This window comes from Pseudopipra pipra, chromosome 15, assembly GCF_036250125.1.
Source record: "Pseudopipra pipra isolate bDixPip1 chromosome 15, bDixPip1.hap1, whole genome shotgun sequence".
Taxonomy (NCBI): Eukaryota; Metazoa; Chordata; class Aves; order Passeriformes; family Pipridae; genus Pseudopipra; species Pseudopipra pipra.
The window spans coordinates 9228409-9245467 of NC_087563.1; the positions used below are offsets into that span (position 1 = coordinate 9228409).

The following is a 17059-nucleotide window of genomic DNA, read 5'->3' on the forward strand; positions in this document are numbered from 1 at the left end:
CTAGAAGGTGCTGTTCCGTGCTGACTGCAGCTCTCTCACCCTGCAGCACTGTCTGCACACTCCCATCCATGCTGGAGTCCCTGAGAGACCTGAGGGACTCCACAGCCTTTTGCTGAAGCTCAACACAAACACCCCGCTGTGTGCACTGAGTGATTCTAGCCTGAATTCAATTAAACCTTCCCCCAGGCTCTGTTTGCACCCAGGGATCCTGCAGACTGGCTCTTGCCCTGCTCCTGCTGGCATTCTGCGGGCTCCGATGCTCAGTGTGGGGAGGGGGAATGTCCCCTTGTTTAAATTCAGCTGGTGCTTTTGTGGGGGGGATGTTGACATAAAGCAGCTTTGCGGAGCACCAGGCTCTGAGCATCTGTGTGCAGAGTGTGTGTTTAACCTCAGCAACATGTTCTCTCTTGTTCTCCCTCATCCCTGTCTGTAAATTCGTCTGGGGGGTTAAGCCTGGTGACACTGGAAAGAACCACATCCTCAGGTGGTCGCAGTTGTTTTACAGCAAGAGGTGGTCCGTGCCAGGACTGTCACTTGGCCACGAGCTCACAAGGTCTGGTTTTGGCCACCTCACACATGTGCACTGTGCTTGGTTTTCAGCATCCCTTCGTCAGCAAGGTGACCAGCAACCGGGCTCTGCGCGAGCTGGTGGCCGAGGCCAAGGCTGAGGTGATGGAAGAGATTGAGGAGAGTCGGGATGAAGCAGAAGAGGATGACTCATCGGAGTCTGCCTCGGTGAGCGCTCCTGGCATCGTGCTGGCAAGTTTGCCAGTGTGGCTGTGGTGGGAGAAAGAGCTCAGTAGGCTGAGTTTACAGCTGTTCTGAGCCCCATGAGGTGGGGGCGAAATGGTTGCTTGGCCAGGGAGGGGCTGTTTTTCAGTGGCTGCCAAGGACATGGAGAAACAATGATACCGGTGGGTGGCCCAGTGGCTGCTCACAGGAGGGGCTTAAAAAAAAAAAAAAAGAAAAATAGGCCCTGATAGAGGCTGGAGAAGCTGGACAGATCTGCGCCTGAGCTGGCCTCTTTGAAGAGGACATCTCAAAGCTGCCTGGGTAGCCTTGCTGGGGGACATGCCTCGACCTCCCTCCTCTGTGGCAAAGGGTAGTGATTAATCCGTGGTGCAGTTAGCCATGGGAAAAAAGTGCTTGATACATAAACACCTAGGCTGCTTCTTCAGAATATGTAGATTCTGGAGTTTTTTCACCGTGCTTTTTCCTTCCAGATAGTGTCCACAGTCCTTGGGGCCACAAACCTGGAGAAAGTAGTATCTCAGGGCAGATGTCCTAAAAGGGAAGATTTCCTCCCAATAACTCTTTAGCTGCGAGTGGCTTTGGTCTGAAGTGTAGGGACTTAGAGCCCTTGCAGTTGTGTTAAGTGTGGTGCCAAACCCAACATCTTCCCTTCCCTGTCTTTCCAGCCCCCCGGTAAGCACAAGCGGGACCCCTCTGAGGCAAGTCAGCTGAGTTTTGACGGGGAGAAACCTCCAGACTCTTCCTTGCCCAAAGCAGTGAATGGGTCTGTGGGGACTGGCAAGGACACCAGAGATGAACAGAGCGATAAAGTCTCAGACAAAGGGATAAGCGGTGACAATGACAAATTGGAGAGCAATCATTCCACAAAAACCCCTGCCAGCTCTGCCACCTCGGCCACTCAGGACAAGCCAGACATCATCTTGCAGCCTGGACATTTGGATAACTCAACGGAGGGGAACGAGCAGCCTAGGGCAGGCAGCAAGGAGCAGAAGAGCATTGGGGAGCGACCGGAGAGCAGCCACCTGGAGAACTTTACAGAGGAGAAACTCGCCAACGGGAGCTTGGATCCCCCGGCTCCGCTACCTGGCAGCCGGTCCAAAGGGGACTCAGATTCTGGCAGCACTTCAGCCTCTGAAAGCATGGACCTGACCATCTCCTTGTCTGCTGACCTGTCCCTCAACAGGGAAAGTGGCTCCATCTCCCTGAAGGTGAGAGTGGTGGGCAGAGGTTGTTGGAGAACACGGGGCTAACAAGGAGGGAGGAAGGCCTTCTCTAGAAAAGCCTTCAGCAGTGTGTTTTCCCTGTCTATGAATTCACTGTCCCAGCTGGGCTCAGGCCAGCAGATACTGCTGGGTGAAGCTGTGCCATGGGGACATGGCATGTCCTCAAGTGAAGGAGAAGCTCTTGGTGGAGCTGCTGCAGGTTTATGTGTCCTCTTCTGCCCTAGGTCAGTGAAATCTAATGGAAGTCTGATGTTTTGTAGCTATTTTTGGGCCCTGGGAAGTGTGAAATAGCCATGCCACTCTCCTAATTGTGTATGACTATGCAAGTGTGAAATCCCAAATGTGATTTCCTGAACTTTATCCATAGCCATCACTCTGCTGCTCTTTCCTAGAACACCTGGCCCCAGGAGAAAGTTCATTTGGGCTTGTGCCGCTCTCAGTTTTTCCAACCTGCCATACATCTGGCCTGGTTTGTGTCAGCAGTGACTTGCACAGAGACCTCCCAGGTTTCTTGGCTTTTGCTAAAGCTTTATGGAGGCTGGGAATGCTTGTGAGCTACAGCTCGCCAGGTCAGCATGGCTTAGAGGAGGAGGAGAAATAACTGGAATGGTATTTGCTGAGCTTCAGGAGAAGAAATGCTGTGACTTGAGGGGGCAGAGTGATGTGTTGCACAAGATCTTTATCAAATTGCCTGCATGAGTGATGGCTTCCCGGCACAGAAACGTGCTGGGAAACCACTCTCAGCAAAACATTCCTCCCCTCCTGCCTCCTGCTGTGACCACGAGAGCCAACATCCCCCTCAGGAGCCTGCAGACAGTGTGGTTCCCTGAAGACAGAAATGTGATTCTCTTGCATAGCAATTTACCTCTTTCCCAGGACACCTGGTCTCCTTGGGGCCAGCCAAAGAGGAATACAATGCCACACATGGAATTGTTCTCCCTAGTTGGTCCCACAGAAGGGGAAAAGAGTCTTTTGGGTTTTACAGGGAGTAAGCCGTGAAGAGGGAATCATGTTAGATCATAGTTTAGCTGGTCACAGTGAGAAAGGGTCTTTGGGTGCTGGGTTGTGTCTCTCCCAGGTCGGGTTTCTGCAAGGTGGTAGCAAGGCTGTGCAGCTTGAATCTCCAAATGGGCCGATGATTTGTGCTCCGTGGGGTTTCCTTGTGTGTGTTCTTCATGAACAAATGGCATCAAAATTGCTCTGAGGCTTCCAGCTGTTGCACCTCATGCAACAAGCCAGGGAGCTCCTTCATGGCCTCCTCCTTTCCCCTCCTTGCCAAACTCAGGATTCCCGGATGCACAAGAAGACGCTGAAACGCACCCGCAAGTTCGTTGTGGATGGAGTGGAGGTGAGTGTCACCACCTCGAAGATCATCAGTGAGGATGAGAAGAAGGATGAAGAAATGAGATTTCTCAGGCAAGTGGGTCACTGGGATGGAGGGTAGGGCAGGGCACTGAGCTAGGGTAGGGTTTTCTTCTCTAGAAGCTAATCCAGGAATGACCTAAAGTGCTCTCATTTCCAATCTTCATTCCACTTGGACAGCACAGCTGTCCAGTGTGGACATCACTTCCTTTACCTTTTCCTTGGCTGGCACAGGGCTTGCTGTACCACTAAGCTGAGCTCTCTTTGCATGCAGGGGAAGAGTGCAGCAAGACTGTGACAAGGGAAGCTTGTGCTGTGGCTGGCTCTGTCCTTTGGGGATGACTGAATGTGTTCCTAGGGCTGGAGATGCCTGGCTTAATGGAAATAAGCACAGAAATCTTCTCAAGATGCTCCTCTTCCTTTTGTTCGTGTACCTCCTCAGACTTCATTAACAGAAAGGCCAAGGGAGTTGTAAACTCCTCGAGCATCATTTAATATTCATGGGTGTATCCTCCCTGCTTAAGCCTTTATGACTCCTTCGCAGATCTTGCAGCTTTCAAACCTCCATGACCTATTCTAAAAAAGAGGAACTGCTGTTTCTAGCACTGAAATTAAAAGGTCCTTAAAATAATTACAATACAAATTGTTTTGTTTGATGCCCTATTCTAGGCTCTGTTGTGCTGCTCTCAGGGACTCCCCAAGACTATAATTTGTCCCAAGCACTTTGTGTCCCTGTGGCAGCCTTATTTCTAGGCCCCAATATCAGATCTATGCAGAAGCTCATAAGTTATTAATTTTTGTGTGAGAAGTGCATGTAACCCCAATAAAGCAAGGGGAATATGTGTACTAGCATACAGAGAATTTCCAGGTACAACTTTCATGGAATCGTGGAACCATGGAATGGTTTGGGTTGGAAGGGACCTTAAAGCTCATCTCATTCCACGCCCTGCCATGGGCAGGGACACCTTCCACTACACCAGGCTGCTCCAAGCACTGTCCTGGCCTTGAACTTTTCCAGGGATGGGGCAGCCACAGCTTCTCTGGGCAACCTGTGCCAGGGCCTTTTCTTGTTTCATGGTCTTGTTTTGAAAGAATTGGTGCCAAAGTGTTCTTCCCAGCAGGGCCCCTGGAGAGGGTTGTACTCAGTGTGTAGGGTTAATGCACAGCAGTGGAGGTCATGATGGGGATCCTGCATGGGAGAACTGCTGCTGCTGCTCCGTTTGCCATCAGTGATTTCCAGCTGGGTCAGGCACAGACATGGCAAATGGACTCAAACACAACCCTCTGAGCAGAGGCTGCCTTTTACTGAGTGTGAAGCTGGATGAGGGAAGTGATGCAATGTTATGATGGATAGGTCAGAAATTGGGAAAACCAGTCTTTCTGCCACCCAGGTGTGAGCCAGAACTGATGCGGAGCATAGGGGCCAGACTAGAGCATCACCAGCTTGGCCTCAGCTTTGTTTTGAAAATCAGAGAGTCCTAACCCAGCTGGCAGAATGGGTATTTTGGGTGGTGGTTGAGGCAGCAGTGACTGCAGAATCACCTTAGGAGCTTTCACAGGGCTTGTTTGAGAAGCTGTGAATGCTAATAGGCCTTACCTGTGAAAGCTGATGGTTTTCCCAGCAGTTCCCATAATTAGCATCCTGCTTCCTCACAGTGTCACAGAGCCTGAGAGCATATCAGTCAGGTGGCATTTACCTCCTGCCTGTGCTCAAAGCAAATGGCAGGATCCTACAGGATGGCTGTGCTGCTTCCATTCCCTGCTGAAGTGCTCTGGCCTTTTATTCTGCCATCTCTGCTCACCCACATGCCTCTGCACTTGTCTGACTCTGTGTTTTTCTCTCTCCCTCCATTTTAACCCTCTGCAGGCGCCAGGAGCTGCGGGAGCTGCGTCTCCTTCAGAAGGAGGAGCACCGAAACCAGGCCCAGCTCAACAACAAACACCAGCTGCAGCTGGAGCAGATGCTCCGGCGCTTCGAGCAAGAAATGATGGTACGTGGGCAGGGGAACCTCCTGGGAATAAGCTGGTTTGACTTCTCTGCAGGTGCCCTGCAAACCCCCACAGAGGATGATGCTCCCCAGGTTGCAACGACCAGAGGGAGCAGAAATGTCAAGGAGCCTCTTTGGGATGTGAGGCATGGGATGCCTCTGTGGAGGATGGAGGCTTTTGTGGGCATTGAGCACAAGCATTCTGCAGCTTGGGAAGCACTGATGGCCTTTGCCTGGTAGGATGTTGCAGGGGGAAGGATTGTTCTGGACTTCCCCTCTTTATGGACCTTTACTTGTATGTCTGTTCATGGCTACTGTAAGAAATAGTTTATAGTCCTGTTGTATTCCATGGGAAAAAATCCTTTAAATGAGAAAGCAATATGGCCAACACGTGACAGCAGGAAATCTGGCAGGCCTATGAGTGTAAATTGAATAAAGATAAACTGGGCTCACAGACTTAGTCCCTCCATGGCCAGCTTCTGTTGAAGTACACAGAATAGTTTGGGTTGGGACCTTAAAGATCATCTAGTTCCAACCCACCTGCCATGGGCAGGGACACCTTCCACTACACCAGGTTGCTGCAAACTCCATCCAAACTTGGAAATCCTTGCCTGCAGAGAAAGAACTGTTCTGCTTGAGGCAATATTTGCCCAGGACCTTGGGTCCCAGTGGGATATTGTAAATCAAGGCATAAGCAGGAGAAAGACTTGAAGTGCATCAGTGCCAGAACAAGTTCAAAAATCAGTTAAAGTGCTGATGCTAGAGCTGGCTCTGCCCTGTGTGCTTTGTGGGGTGTTAGCTGGAAATTTCCCTCCTCTCTGTTTAGTAAAGAGGCTCAATGGCTCAATCCAAGCGAGGACAATCCCCCACTCCTTTATTTTTTTCTTTTCACTTCTTTTTTAACTTTTGGAAGGAAACGAAGTGGAGAGGAGGCTGAAGTTGACCTCTGTTTCCTTTGTTCCAGGCAAAGAAGAAGTTCTACGACACAGAACTGGAAAACCTGGAACGGCAGCAGAAGCAGCAGATTGAGAAGATGGAACAAGATCACTCCCTGCGCCGGAGGGAGGAGGCCAAGCGCATTCGCCTGGAGCAGGAGCGGGACCATGTCAAATTTCTGGAGCAGCTGAAGCAGATGAAGAAGGAGGTAAAAATAGGGATAGGAGAGAGGAAAGCTGGTTTCCTGCATTTCTTTCTTCCAGGAAAGCTTCAGCATTTCTCCATGGCACAGCTTGAGAGGGAGGCAGTTGTTGGTGTTTTAGGTGGGGCTGTTCTTAGCCTAGAATTACCTGCAGATAAATCTCATTTCCCTCCCTAAAGGTTAAGAACGAGGTTGAGAAGCTGCCACGGCAACAGCGCAAAGGGAACATGAAGGCAAAGATGGATGACTTCACCCAGAAAAAACAAACCATGGTAAGGCTGAGAGAAGATTGCCACAACTCCAAGACTGGGAAGTGCATGGTAGACAGAATCATCCTTCCTCCTTGGGGGACTGGCAGCTTCTGAAACACCACCAGATGCTTTTCAAGTTGCAGCAGACAGAGTGCTCATGGTGGTACCGCTGGTTTCTTCCAGGAACAGGAGTTCTTGGCCAAGCAGAAGGAGGACCTGGAGCAGGCCATGAAAAATATAACTGCCCAGAACAAAAGGGAGATCTGCGACAAGGAACGCGAGTGCCTGAACAAAAAGCAGCAGCTCATGAGAGGTGGGTGGCAAAGGCTGTAAAGGAGGAAAGGGAATGCTGTAACCATGGGTTTATCCAACGCTGGCTCTTCCCACGCAGCAGATGCTGTGACAGAGTTGCAAGCTGGCAGGATGGGATTTAGAAAAAAACAGCCTTGCCAGATCCTGTCTAAATGTTTAACAATAATAATACTTAGTGCTTGAATCTTCAAAATATGAACCAATTAGGCTTCATAATTGAAAGAAATTACTCTCCAATATGGTTCATAACCAATTTCTCATGAAAAACAGGAGGTGAATGATCACTCCCCACATCTGTTGCACTGCTCATGTGTGTAGGGATCTCTTGAGCTTGAGATGCTTTGTGTGACCAAGCTGAGGAACCAGGGTGGGTTGTCTCCTAACCCTCCTCCTTTCCACAGATCGGGAGGCTTGCATCTGGGATCTTGAAGAGCGTCAGCAACAGGAAAAGCACCAGCTTGTCAAGCAGCAGCTAAAGGACCAGTATTTCCTCCAGAGGCATGAGTTGCTCCGGAAGCATGAGAAGGTGAAGGCTTAGCACCTTCCTACACTGGTGCGGGTCAGCAAAGCATCTGGGTGTCCCTGGGTGTTTCCCTTGAGGCTCTAAGTGGGTAAGGGTGAGTTAGGAGTTAAGGGACTTGGTCATTATTAGTGAAAAGGGACCAGAACAATGCTTGTGTCAGCCTTCTTTCCTGGGACATGTATTCTGTGCTGCGTGCGTTTAATGTGCGTAAAATGCTGCGTGCTTTGAATTTTGGGGGCTTTTCTGGAAATCTCTCACTGTCTGGTATTTGGCATGGTTGATTCCCAGAGCAGTGAGTGAAGACTGGCACGTTCCTTTCAGCACTCTTCTCCTTTGCTTTCACAGCATGTTCAGTAGCTGCCCTAACCTCTTGTGGAGCTGTCAGTCACCAGCCACTTCCATGGTACTCCCAAATCTACTCTCTTGGCTCTCTCTCTTCTCCTCAGCACATTCTTGTTGAGATGCCCTGAGATGTCCCTCCTCCTCTGATACCTGTCTCCCTGCAGGAAAGGGAGCAAATGCAGCGATACAACCAGCGCATGTTAGAGCAGCTGAAAATTCGGCAGCAGCAGGAGAAAGCCCGGCTCCCCAAAATCCAGCGGAGCGAAGGGAAGACACGCATGGCCATGTACAAGAAGAGCCTTCACATCCACTCCAGTGGGAGTGCATCCGAGCAGCGGGAGAAGATAAAACAGGTCAGGTCTTGCAAAGGGCACCAGGGTTGAGGTTTGGCTTGGGGGTGAAGTACTTCACTGGCCTGTTGGTGGAAAGGAGGTTGGAAAAATGCAACTATTCCTACTTCTAACCCACTTCAGGACATCAGATGTCTTTGCATTTGGGGCATCAGGTGTGGTTTTCAGCGCTGCTTCCACTGTGACTGGTGTTGGGAACATCCTTGGGGCTTTTCCTTCCTTCCTATATAATAGTGCGAGCTGGCCAGTCTCTTAAGCAGCTTCAGAGACCAGAGCAACTCTTCCAAATGGGCACCTGCTTTTCTCTCTTCTAGTTTGCTCTGCAGGAAGAGAAGAGGCAAAAAGCAGAGCGGCTGCACCAGCAGCAGAAACATGAGTCACAGATGAAGGACATGCAGGCCCAGTGCGAGAGCAACACGAATGAGCTCCAGCACCTGCAGGTACATGTCCCTTGTGGGTCTGTCTCCCAGAGCTCCCCATGCAGTTCTTAGTCTCTTAAGAAGTGCCTGCAGAGGACTGTCAGTGAATGGGACCTGATGTCCCCTTGCTCTTGCCTTGAGAGGTTTTTGTGGCCATGTCTAAATGTGCCCTGGAGCTCAGAGCTCTGATCGTCTCTGGCTGAGGCGAATCCTGTTTGACCACTGGATTTACAGTCCTGGCTGCTTGATGGGTGCTCTGTTTCGTGGTCTGTTTTTAGAATGAAAAGTGTCACCTCTTGATTGAGCACGAAACTCAGAAGCTGAAATCCCTGGATGAGAACCACAACCAGCACATGAAGGAGTGGCGAGACAAGCTGAGGCCACGAAAGAAGGTAATGCCTCCTTGGTGAGAGAAGTGTGTCCTGCTTGGCTGGTTGGAGGGGACAGTATCCATAGCTCCAGAACAATCTCAAATACAGCTCTTGTGTGTGTTCTCTTTTGCTTAAGGCCCTGGAGGACGAGCTGAACCAAAAGAAGCGTGAGCAGGAGATGTTCTTCAAGCTGAGCGAGGAGGCAGATGGACAGATGCCAGCATCCCCAACCAAACACGCCAAGTTCGTCCCTTTCAGCTCCTCAGAGAGCTTATAACATCTCACAGCTGGCAGGCCACCAGCTGGGATTGGCTGTGTCCTCCTGGGCTGCAGGTGGGCAACTTGGACAATCCTCTCGGCAGCCTCTTCTTACAACAGCACCTTCCTGTCCCCTCGCTCTGTCTGGGATAAATGTGACCCCTGAACTGTGGGATGCTGACTGGAAGTTGTGGTGGCTTCCCCAGGAGCTGGCCTGCTCAGCATGGCTCCAGGCTGGGAAGTGGGGCAGGACCCTTTCTGGATTGTACTTGCACTGTGAGCTGGATGTGTCACCTCTCACGTGAGCCTGGTGCTCACCTGGCTGGTCAGCTCAGACTGAAGCAATAACCACTCTGAACAGGAGAAACAGGCCATGGCTCCTGCCCTCTGTGCAGGGGGTGTCACCCTCTCTCTCCACTGTGGCTGCTCCTTCTCCCGGTCCTCTGTAAGGACTCACCTGGGGCAGAGCAGCTTTGGCATTGTCTGAAGATAACTTTGGCCTTGAGGGCCCCCAACACTTGCCTTACACTGATTTCTATCCACTGTGCTCTTTTTTGCTCAAGGGAGAGACAGTGATTTGGGGGTTTTTGCCTTTGAGTAAGGAGGGTTGGGTTTTTTGCTTCCCCTTTCTCTGTATAGTCTGTATAGACTATGCAGAAAGGGGACTGGCTGGATGTCCTCCCAAACATCTTCTGCTTCTTCCTTTGCCGCGATCACTGGCACCGCAGACCCTCTGGCACCCAGCTAGCACTGTCTTTTCAGGGACTGGATTAAGGTGTAATTGAACTGTTCAGCTGGCTGCAGGCTTTTGTCCTTAAAGAAGTGTATGTACATGTGCAGAGGAGGAGGTTTGTAACAGTGATGACACAGTGAAGTGCCTGTCATGGTCATGTGCCTTTTGGTAAGGACAAGTGGGAGGCTGAAGAGTGTTACTGCCAGAGCTCTCATGATCATACATGTGCTTCAGACTTTTTTTTAAGTGCTCTATATGTGTGGGCCATGTGGGGTCAGCCAGTCTGGCCACTCTGCATCAGGGTTATGGGCTGCAGAGCATCATTTGGAAGGAATAAAGGAGTCGTGAAACATGGGAAGAGGAGATGCGAAGGCAAGTCATGGTGGCTTGTTACTCTCAGCATCACTTTGTCCACTGATGTCTCATCTCCTTATGATGTGCCACAGTTTCTTGGATGGTTCTCCTGGCTTTGAGCATGGACTCAGGCTGCAGAGTGGCAGAGCAGTGGCAGAGCAGTGGCAGGTACAGCCCTCTGTCCTTTCTGCTATGTGGTGATGTGTCTCCTCCACCTGCACCAGGCAGGGAGGGCTTGACTGAGCTTCTGGATAGGACTCAGAGCACAGACCTGGGTAGGGGGTCAGAGACCTCAATGGCAGCACCTTTTTTACACAATCCAAAGGTATAAGGTAGCACTTAAGTTTTTCTCTCTGTTCATCTCTGGACAGCATTGTTTGTTTTAAACCTGCTTCCCTAGCAGTAAAAAAGTGTTTCTGCTTTAAAAAGTTAAAAAAAAAAAGGTAGTTATTTGAAAGTCTCAAATATTGATGTAGAGACATACTGGCATTTCAGGGAAAGGTGATATGTGATGTGCTACACTTGTAGGTACCGAGCTGAAGGAGTCAGCCCCCAGGTCTTTAACTCTTTATCTGAGGTGTGCATTTCGTACCCATTTAGAGTTCCTAATACATATTTATAAGCTTCCTGCAAACTAGCAAGACTACATCTATTTGGGCCATTCCAGGTTACTTCTGAATCCACACCAACAATGTCTCTGTTAAACACCTGCCTACCCCATCTCCAAAAGCATGGACTGTGCCTTTCAGATGTGACAGTGCCAGGTTGGGAGCTGTCGTAAAATTAATGAATGAGGGATGTTCCTGAACCAGGATAATGGGCTGGTTTGAGCCTTTTAATTGCATTAGAAATGTGTTACAGCAGCCCCATTGGTTTTGTTCCTGGTCCTGCAGGGGTCAGGCTGAGCTGTTCTATGAAGTGGTTGGTGTCACAGAAAGCAGTACGTGGTGCCTGTCCTTCATATCTTACATTATCTTACATGCGACTTGCAGAAGGATGTCCTGCAGCACACTGGTCACACTGAAGGGCATTGCTGCCTCTGACTGCCTTCTCCACCAGCCCAGGGAGCATCAACTCTCCCTGGATATTTTGCAGCCGTGAGGAAAGACTATTTCTGGGGGCTCTTAAAGAGCTGATGCAATGCCCTCCATGGTAAATCGGTTGTCCCTTTCTCCAGCCCAGCTTGTTTGCAGCCTAGAGCAAACAACACAATTTTGCTAACAGAGGGTAGGAATGGTTCTGTCTGCTGCCTTTTCCCTATTCTCTCTTTCCTCTCTGAGTGTGCCAGGGCTCTAATACCATCTTCTAGAAGGGGGCAGGGGAGCACATCATCTGATTGTCTTGTTTACAGGGTGGTTATATTTTCACTCCTTTCAAAAGAGGATATTTTTGTTGTTTCCTGTTCAGAAGGAACCACAATTAAACCCAGCTTACCTTTGAGAGGGGATGGGATACCATTTTAAAAAATATGGCTTTGAATAAAAAGGGTTTTTTTAATATTTTGTAAAGTGACTCCAGTGGGGCCACCACTATGATGTAAAGACCCCTCTAATAAAGTAACAGACTGAGAAACCTGGGCATGTGTCTGATTTTGTGATCACTGGCTGTGGCCTCAGACCAGCTTTGCTTCTAGTCTAGGGTTTGCTGATTTACAGAAACCTCCAGAGCCTCTTCTGGCATTTGAACCTTGCAAGGCTGAACTTCCAGTTCTTTGAAATCGATTTAGAGATTCTCCTGCTGGGTGCTGCAGCTCCAGGGCAGGAACATGTTTGCGATGAGGCTGAAACTGGTGAAGCTGAATTGAAGCAGCGATTCCCTCGTTTGGTGTTAAGATAGATGGTGCTGGCCTGACCCTGCTTGGTGAAGAGCAGGTATTGCATCCTGTCGTGTGAGTGCAAACCACTTAGGCGTGGATTTTTCTTCCTATTTAATTAGCTTGCCTGGCTTTAGCAAGAGATTTCAGACAAATGCCTCAGCTCCCTTCTTTGGTGGGACAAGGAAGTCTCAGGGATGCCTCTTTGTCTCTTCCCACGTTGACCTCTGCTGGGGAGTGCTTGGGAAGCATTATAGGACCAGGATGCAAACCATGTCTTCTCCTGTCAGCACAGGGGCAGACCTCTGCCTCCTCCCTCAGGTTGTTCAGAAAAGCTCCCACCACCTGTGTAACCAACCACAGGGCCTGTGTGGCCTTTGTTCTCTGCTCAGAGATTTTTACCTGCCAGTTTAATTATGATTTCTTTCAAGGACACACAGTGTGCAAGGGCAGATTTTACATGAGCCCATGGAGCAGGCGTGGGTTTCCCCTCACTTTTGGAAGGTTGCTCCAGAGTCTGCCAACTTTTACCTTGGATTTCATGCAGGAAATGACCCTGCTACCAGTGTCCACCATGGTAAGTAAAACTGCAGGATGTGAATTCAGGTGAGATGCTGAAAGGGAGATGGAGTTGGTACTGTAAGTTGTTCATGGTGGGGTTTTAAATAGGCAGCACTGTGGTGAGAGGACAAGCAAAGCCCGAGGGTGCCTGTCTCCTTGCTTCACAAGATTGTAAGAAATGGAATAGCTGAGGACACATAATTAGTCATCTTTGTTTATGTGTACCAGGACTGCACTGTCTCCTGGGACACACTGGCCTCACTCGGTGTATCCCAGTGAAGCAGAGGATCTCATGGGAATATTTAACTTCATCTGCATGTCCTTGGCAGTGCCTGAGGGGAACTTCAACCATGAGAATTCAACATATATTTTTAAGTACCATGTATTCCAGAAATAACTGTTAGCTACCAATCTGTCCTGGTGCAATGCTGAAAACAGAGCAAAAATAAAAATATGTCTTATTTTTTAAAAATAGAGATGACAGCCCTGAAAACTTACTGGTGCTGCAGCAGATGTAGCATTCCCTGTGGTTATACCCTGTTACATCTGGGCTCCAGACTCCTCTGAGCTGCCCAAGGGCTTTTGCAGCATTCATGCTGTGATTGGGATGATAAAACTCTCTAGGGAGAGGAAAATCAGGGCAGGCAGGGAGAGTCATGGAGCTGGAGCTTGTACCTAACTCCCTTCCTCCTGTGACTGCATATGGGCTCCCTCCATTGCTGCAGGAGGGCAGCTGGAGGTGAGCAGTGCCATAGGCATGTCCTGCAAAAGTCACCTGCACCCTGTTAAACCAAATGCTGTTGAGTGTTCTCCTGCTGCACTGGCTGCTGGTTTAATTCTCCAAATGCCAAACTACCCAGTGCTCGAGGGAGCCCAGCCTCTCCAGAGGCTGTGGCTCTGCCTTGCTGACGGGGTTTGTCGTTGCTCCTCTCCTGGATGGGATGGGGCTGGGTGCCAGGGGCGTGTTGCCCTGCCACCCCACCTAGGACTCCCCTGGACTTGATTTCCAGACTTGCAAGGGATGGAGGGGAGATGTCTGCTGCTCTTTCTCTTGCTCACTAGGTGGCATGACACTGAAGTGCTGGAGCTGAGCTGTCCCGTTGCACCAAAAGGATCACTTGCTCTTTTCCCTGGATTTGTCACTCTCTATGACATCCCTTTCACCAGATCTCTGCTTCTCAGAGCTTCAGTATTTTGTCTCCTGCTCCAGCATTAGCCTTAGGAGTTATCCAGGTTTCCCCTGCCCACTGTGTGCCAGGAAAACCTTCTAATTTGAAGGCTGAACATCCCTTCCATGGGGTCTGCTTCTCCCTGCTGCCATACCCCTGTGCAGGGTGGGTACAACCTGCTGCCAGGCGTGCTGTCATGGGTGGCATCCACACCACGCACCTAAAACCTGCAATAGAGGGGTCACAGCAGTGGAAAATTGTTCCTGGTGACAGCTAAGAATCAGTGAGATCCAGCCCCAGTGAAATGGTGGGAAACTACTGCTCTGATGGGCTTTAGCTGCAGAGATTTGCCCTCTGTTGGGGTAGGAGCATAATTTTTGACTAATCTTTGTGAGGAAGCTCAGGAAACATGGATGCATTTGTTCTGCACACAGGGAGGACCAGGACCATTTAACCACCTGGCACACACTCTTAATTTTCAGATTTAAAAGCAAGCAGTAGTAGTGGGCTCTCCATGTCAGGATGACTGCAAATAGCGTTTCCTCTGCAATTTGGGGCTGACAACAGGGCACTGCTTTCTCATTCTATTCCATCTCTGACACCAAGGAAATGTCATGGACCACACAGCTGTGCCCAAACAACTGGAGTCTGCTTAGAGCCATGCAGAAACCCATTTGCACATCTGAGCTGATGGCTGGCTCTTCAGAAGTCATTTGCCTTCTTGCTTTACATTGCTTAGCTGATCCTGCCAGAGAGAAGGGAGAGTGCACATGCTTGACCCTGGAGTAGGTGGTGAATTCTCCTGTACAGTTATTTTATTTGGCTTAACAACACTTCAGCCTCTGGTTAGGCAGCAAGAGGCGACTTGTTTCTCCTAAAACTCCACTCAGTTGCACCTGTACCACCCAGCTTTATTGTGGGACATGCTGCTGCCAGACCTCTGCTGCTCCTGAAGCCATATCAGCAGAGGTGTGGGCCAAGCATGACACTCCCAGGTCATTCACAAGCCCCTCATTTGGGCTCCCTTAGCAAATGCTTGGCAGTTTCCTTGACAAATTATCGAGGCACACTAGAGCCCAAGCATCTCTACAGTCGCTTCCCAGTGTGCCTCCCTTGGGAGGTGATCTGGTCAGCATGCAAAGCCACTCTGCACTCATCTCAACAGCTCTCATCAGACTTGTTAATTAAACACAGGAGCCATTTTTCAGCATTAGCTGTGGCTGTCTCTGCTTGTTCCTGGGTGCTCATTAGCTGTCAGGCTGCAGCCGCTGCCTGGTGCTGTTGGGGCCCAGGAGCAATGGAGTCCCTTCACAGGTCACAGTGCTGGGAAAGGCCATGCAGATGTTTAAGTACTTCTGTGACTTAGTTTATCCTTTTAGCACGTGAAGACCAGTAACTGTTTCATTCCTCTCTCAATCTGCTGCCTCTGATGTTCCACATCTCAGTGTGCACTCCTTCTCTTACCAGCCTGAGACATAGCTGCTTTGGATGTTTTCCTCACCATCCTTTGGAGGACCTCTGCATTTTTCAGGGCTTTTAAAACGAGTATAACTCTCTCTGCTCCAGCCTGGGCAGTCCACACAAGGTCAGAAGCTGCAGTTCTGCTGCCTGTTGGTGCTATTCCAGGTTGTTGATTAGCCTCAGCACCCCTCCTGAATGTCAGGGCTTTCCTGAGAGGAGAAGGAAGGGAGGACTCTACAGGTCCTATCTATGGCCTCCTGCCTGCCTACCTTCACCACATGTCTGACTGAGGAGTGATGACTGAGACAAGGATGGGAGCAATGTGCAGCTGGTCCACATGTAAACCAGCCCTGAGTCTTCACACCAGGAAGCACTAGGGAGGTCATCAGTGGCATGATGTCCCCTTCAGGCAGCCTAGCAACCTTCCTGCAGCCAGCCCTGCAGGGGCACCGTGGGCTAGGGCTTTGCTGAGGGGGAGCAGGATGAAGATGAGCCCTTTGGGAGGGGCAATAAAGCACTGGCAACCTGCCTGCACCTCCATTAATTCTCTAGGGTGGTTGTAGCAAAGTTAATAGTGTTTAAAAAGAGCCACATTTAAGGAGCCGCTAAGGAGTGGGATGAGTTGTTTATGATTAAATTAAATTCATATGAAAACTAATGACCTGCCAGTGTAAGCCTTGAGTAACTTTATAATGTAATTAAAAGCCCAACAGGGAAGAGAGCTGTGGTTATGCCACGTGTTGAGGAGCCACTGGGAAAACGGGGGCCGGGGGTAGTGCTGATGCAGAGAAGCGTCTGGTCACTGCCTTGTCTCCTTTGCTGGCCCAAGGACAGAGCTGGGCACGGAGCATGTCAGGAGGGGTGAGCTGCCTGGGAGGAGAGGTGGATGTGGTGGCTCAGCTCCTGACTCCCGGGGTAGAACCACAGGATGGTTTGAGCTGGAAGGGACCTTAAAGATTATCTAGTTCCAATCCCTCTGCCATGGGCAGGGACACCTTCCACTAAAACAGGTTACTCCAAGCCATCTAACCCGGCCTTTAACACTTCCAAAGATGGGCCATTTACAACTTCTCTGGGCAACCTGTGCCAGGGCCTCACCACCCTCACAGTCAAGACTTTCTTCCTAATAGCTAATCTCAGCCTACTCTCTGTCAGCTTGAAGCCATCCCCCCTTGTCCTGTCACTACATGCTCTTGCAAGTAGTCTCTCTATGCAGGTATGTGGGTTGTCCTGGGCAAGGCAGTTCTGCTGATTTGACCACACCAAAAGCCAAGACAGACTTCTTCCTGCTCATTGCCTGGATCCTTTAGGGTTGTGGTTATTGGTAGCCAAGCCGGAGCCACCTTGGGGGCCGCTGTGATGGGACACGAGCGCGGTGAAGAAACAAGAGCTGGTGATGGAGCGCACGCACAGGCAAGCGGGGCAAGACCGGACCCCTCCAGCCCCTCCAACCACGTCCCCGCGAGGGACAGCACTGTGCGCTCCGGCACCGCTGGGCTCCGAGACGGAGCGGGGGCACCGCGGGGCTGGACGGTCCCTGCCGGCGGAGACGCGCGGGGCGGGCGCTGCCGGCAGCCCCTTTAAGCGGGCGGCGGTGGGGCCGCCCCGCCGGCCGGGATAGGCCGGGGCGGGCCGGGGCCGCCTCCCGCCCCCGGCAGCGGGCGGCGCGGCGGGGCTC

The 17059-nt window shown here is 50.6% G+C and overlaps 1 protein-coding gene across 1 annotated transcript in view; it reads left to right on the plus strand.

The window, feature by feature from the left end:
• Positions 1-11949, plus strand: part of STK10 (serine/threonine kinase 10) — a 46227-nt gene extending 34278 nt beyond the window's left edge. The window contains exons 8-19 of the mRNA XM_064671754.1: positions 601-735; positions 1419-1961; positions 3262-3392; positions 5206-5329; positions 6291-6470; positions 6644-6736; positions 6899-7028; positions 7429-7553; positions 8057-8245; positions 8557-8682; positions 8940-9053; positions 9169-11949. Coding sequence (XP_064527824.1) covers positions 601-735; positions 1419-1961; positions 3262-3392; positions 5206-5329; positions 6291-6470; positions 6644-6736; positions 6899-7028; positions 7429-7553; positions 8057-8245; positions 8557-8682; positions 8940-9053; positions 9169-9309 — 2031 coding nt within the window. The 3' untranslated portion in view covers positions 9310-11949. The remainder of the gene's footprint in view (positions 1-600; positions 736-1418; positions 1962-3261; positions 3393-5205; positions 5330-6290; positions 6471-6643; positions 6737-6898; positions 7029-7428; positions 7554-8056; positions 8246-8556; positions 8683-8939; positions 9054-9168) is intronic.
• The last annotated feature ends 5110 nt before the right edge of the window (positions 11950-17059 follow it).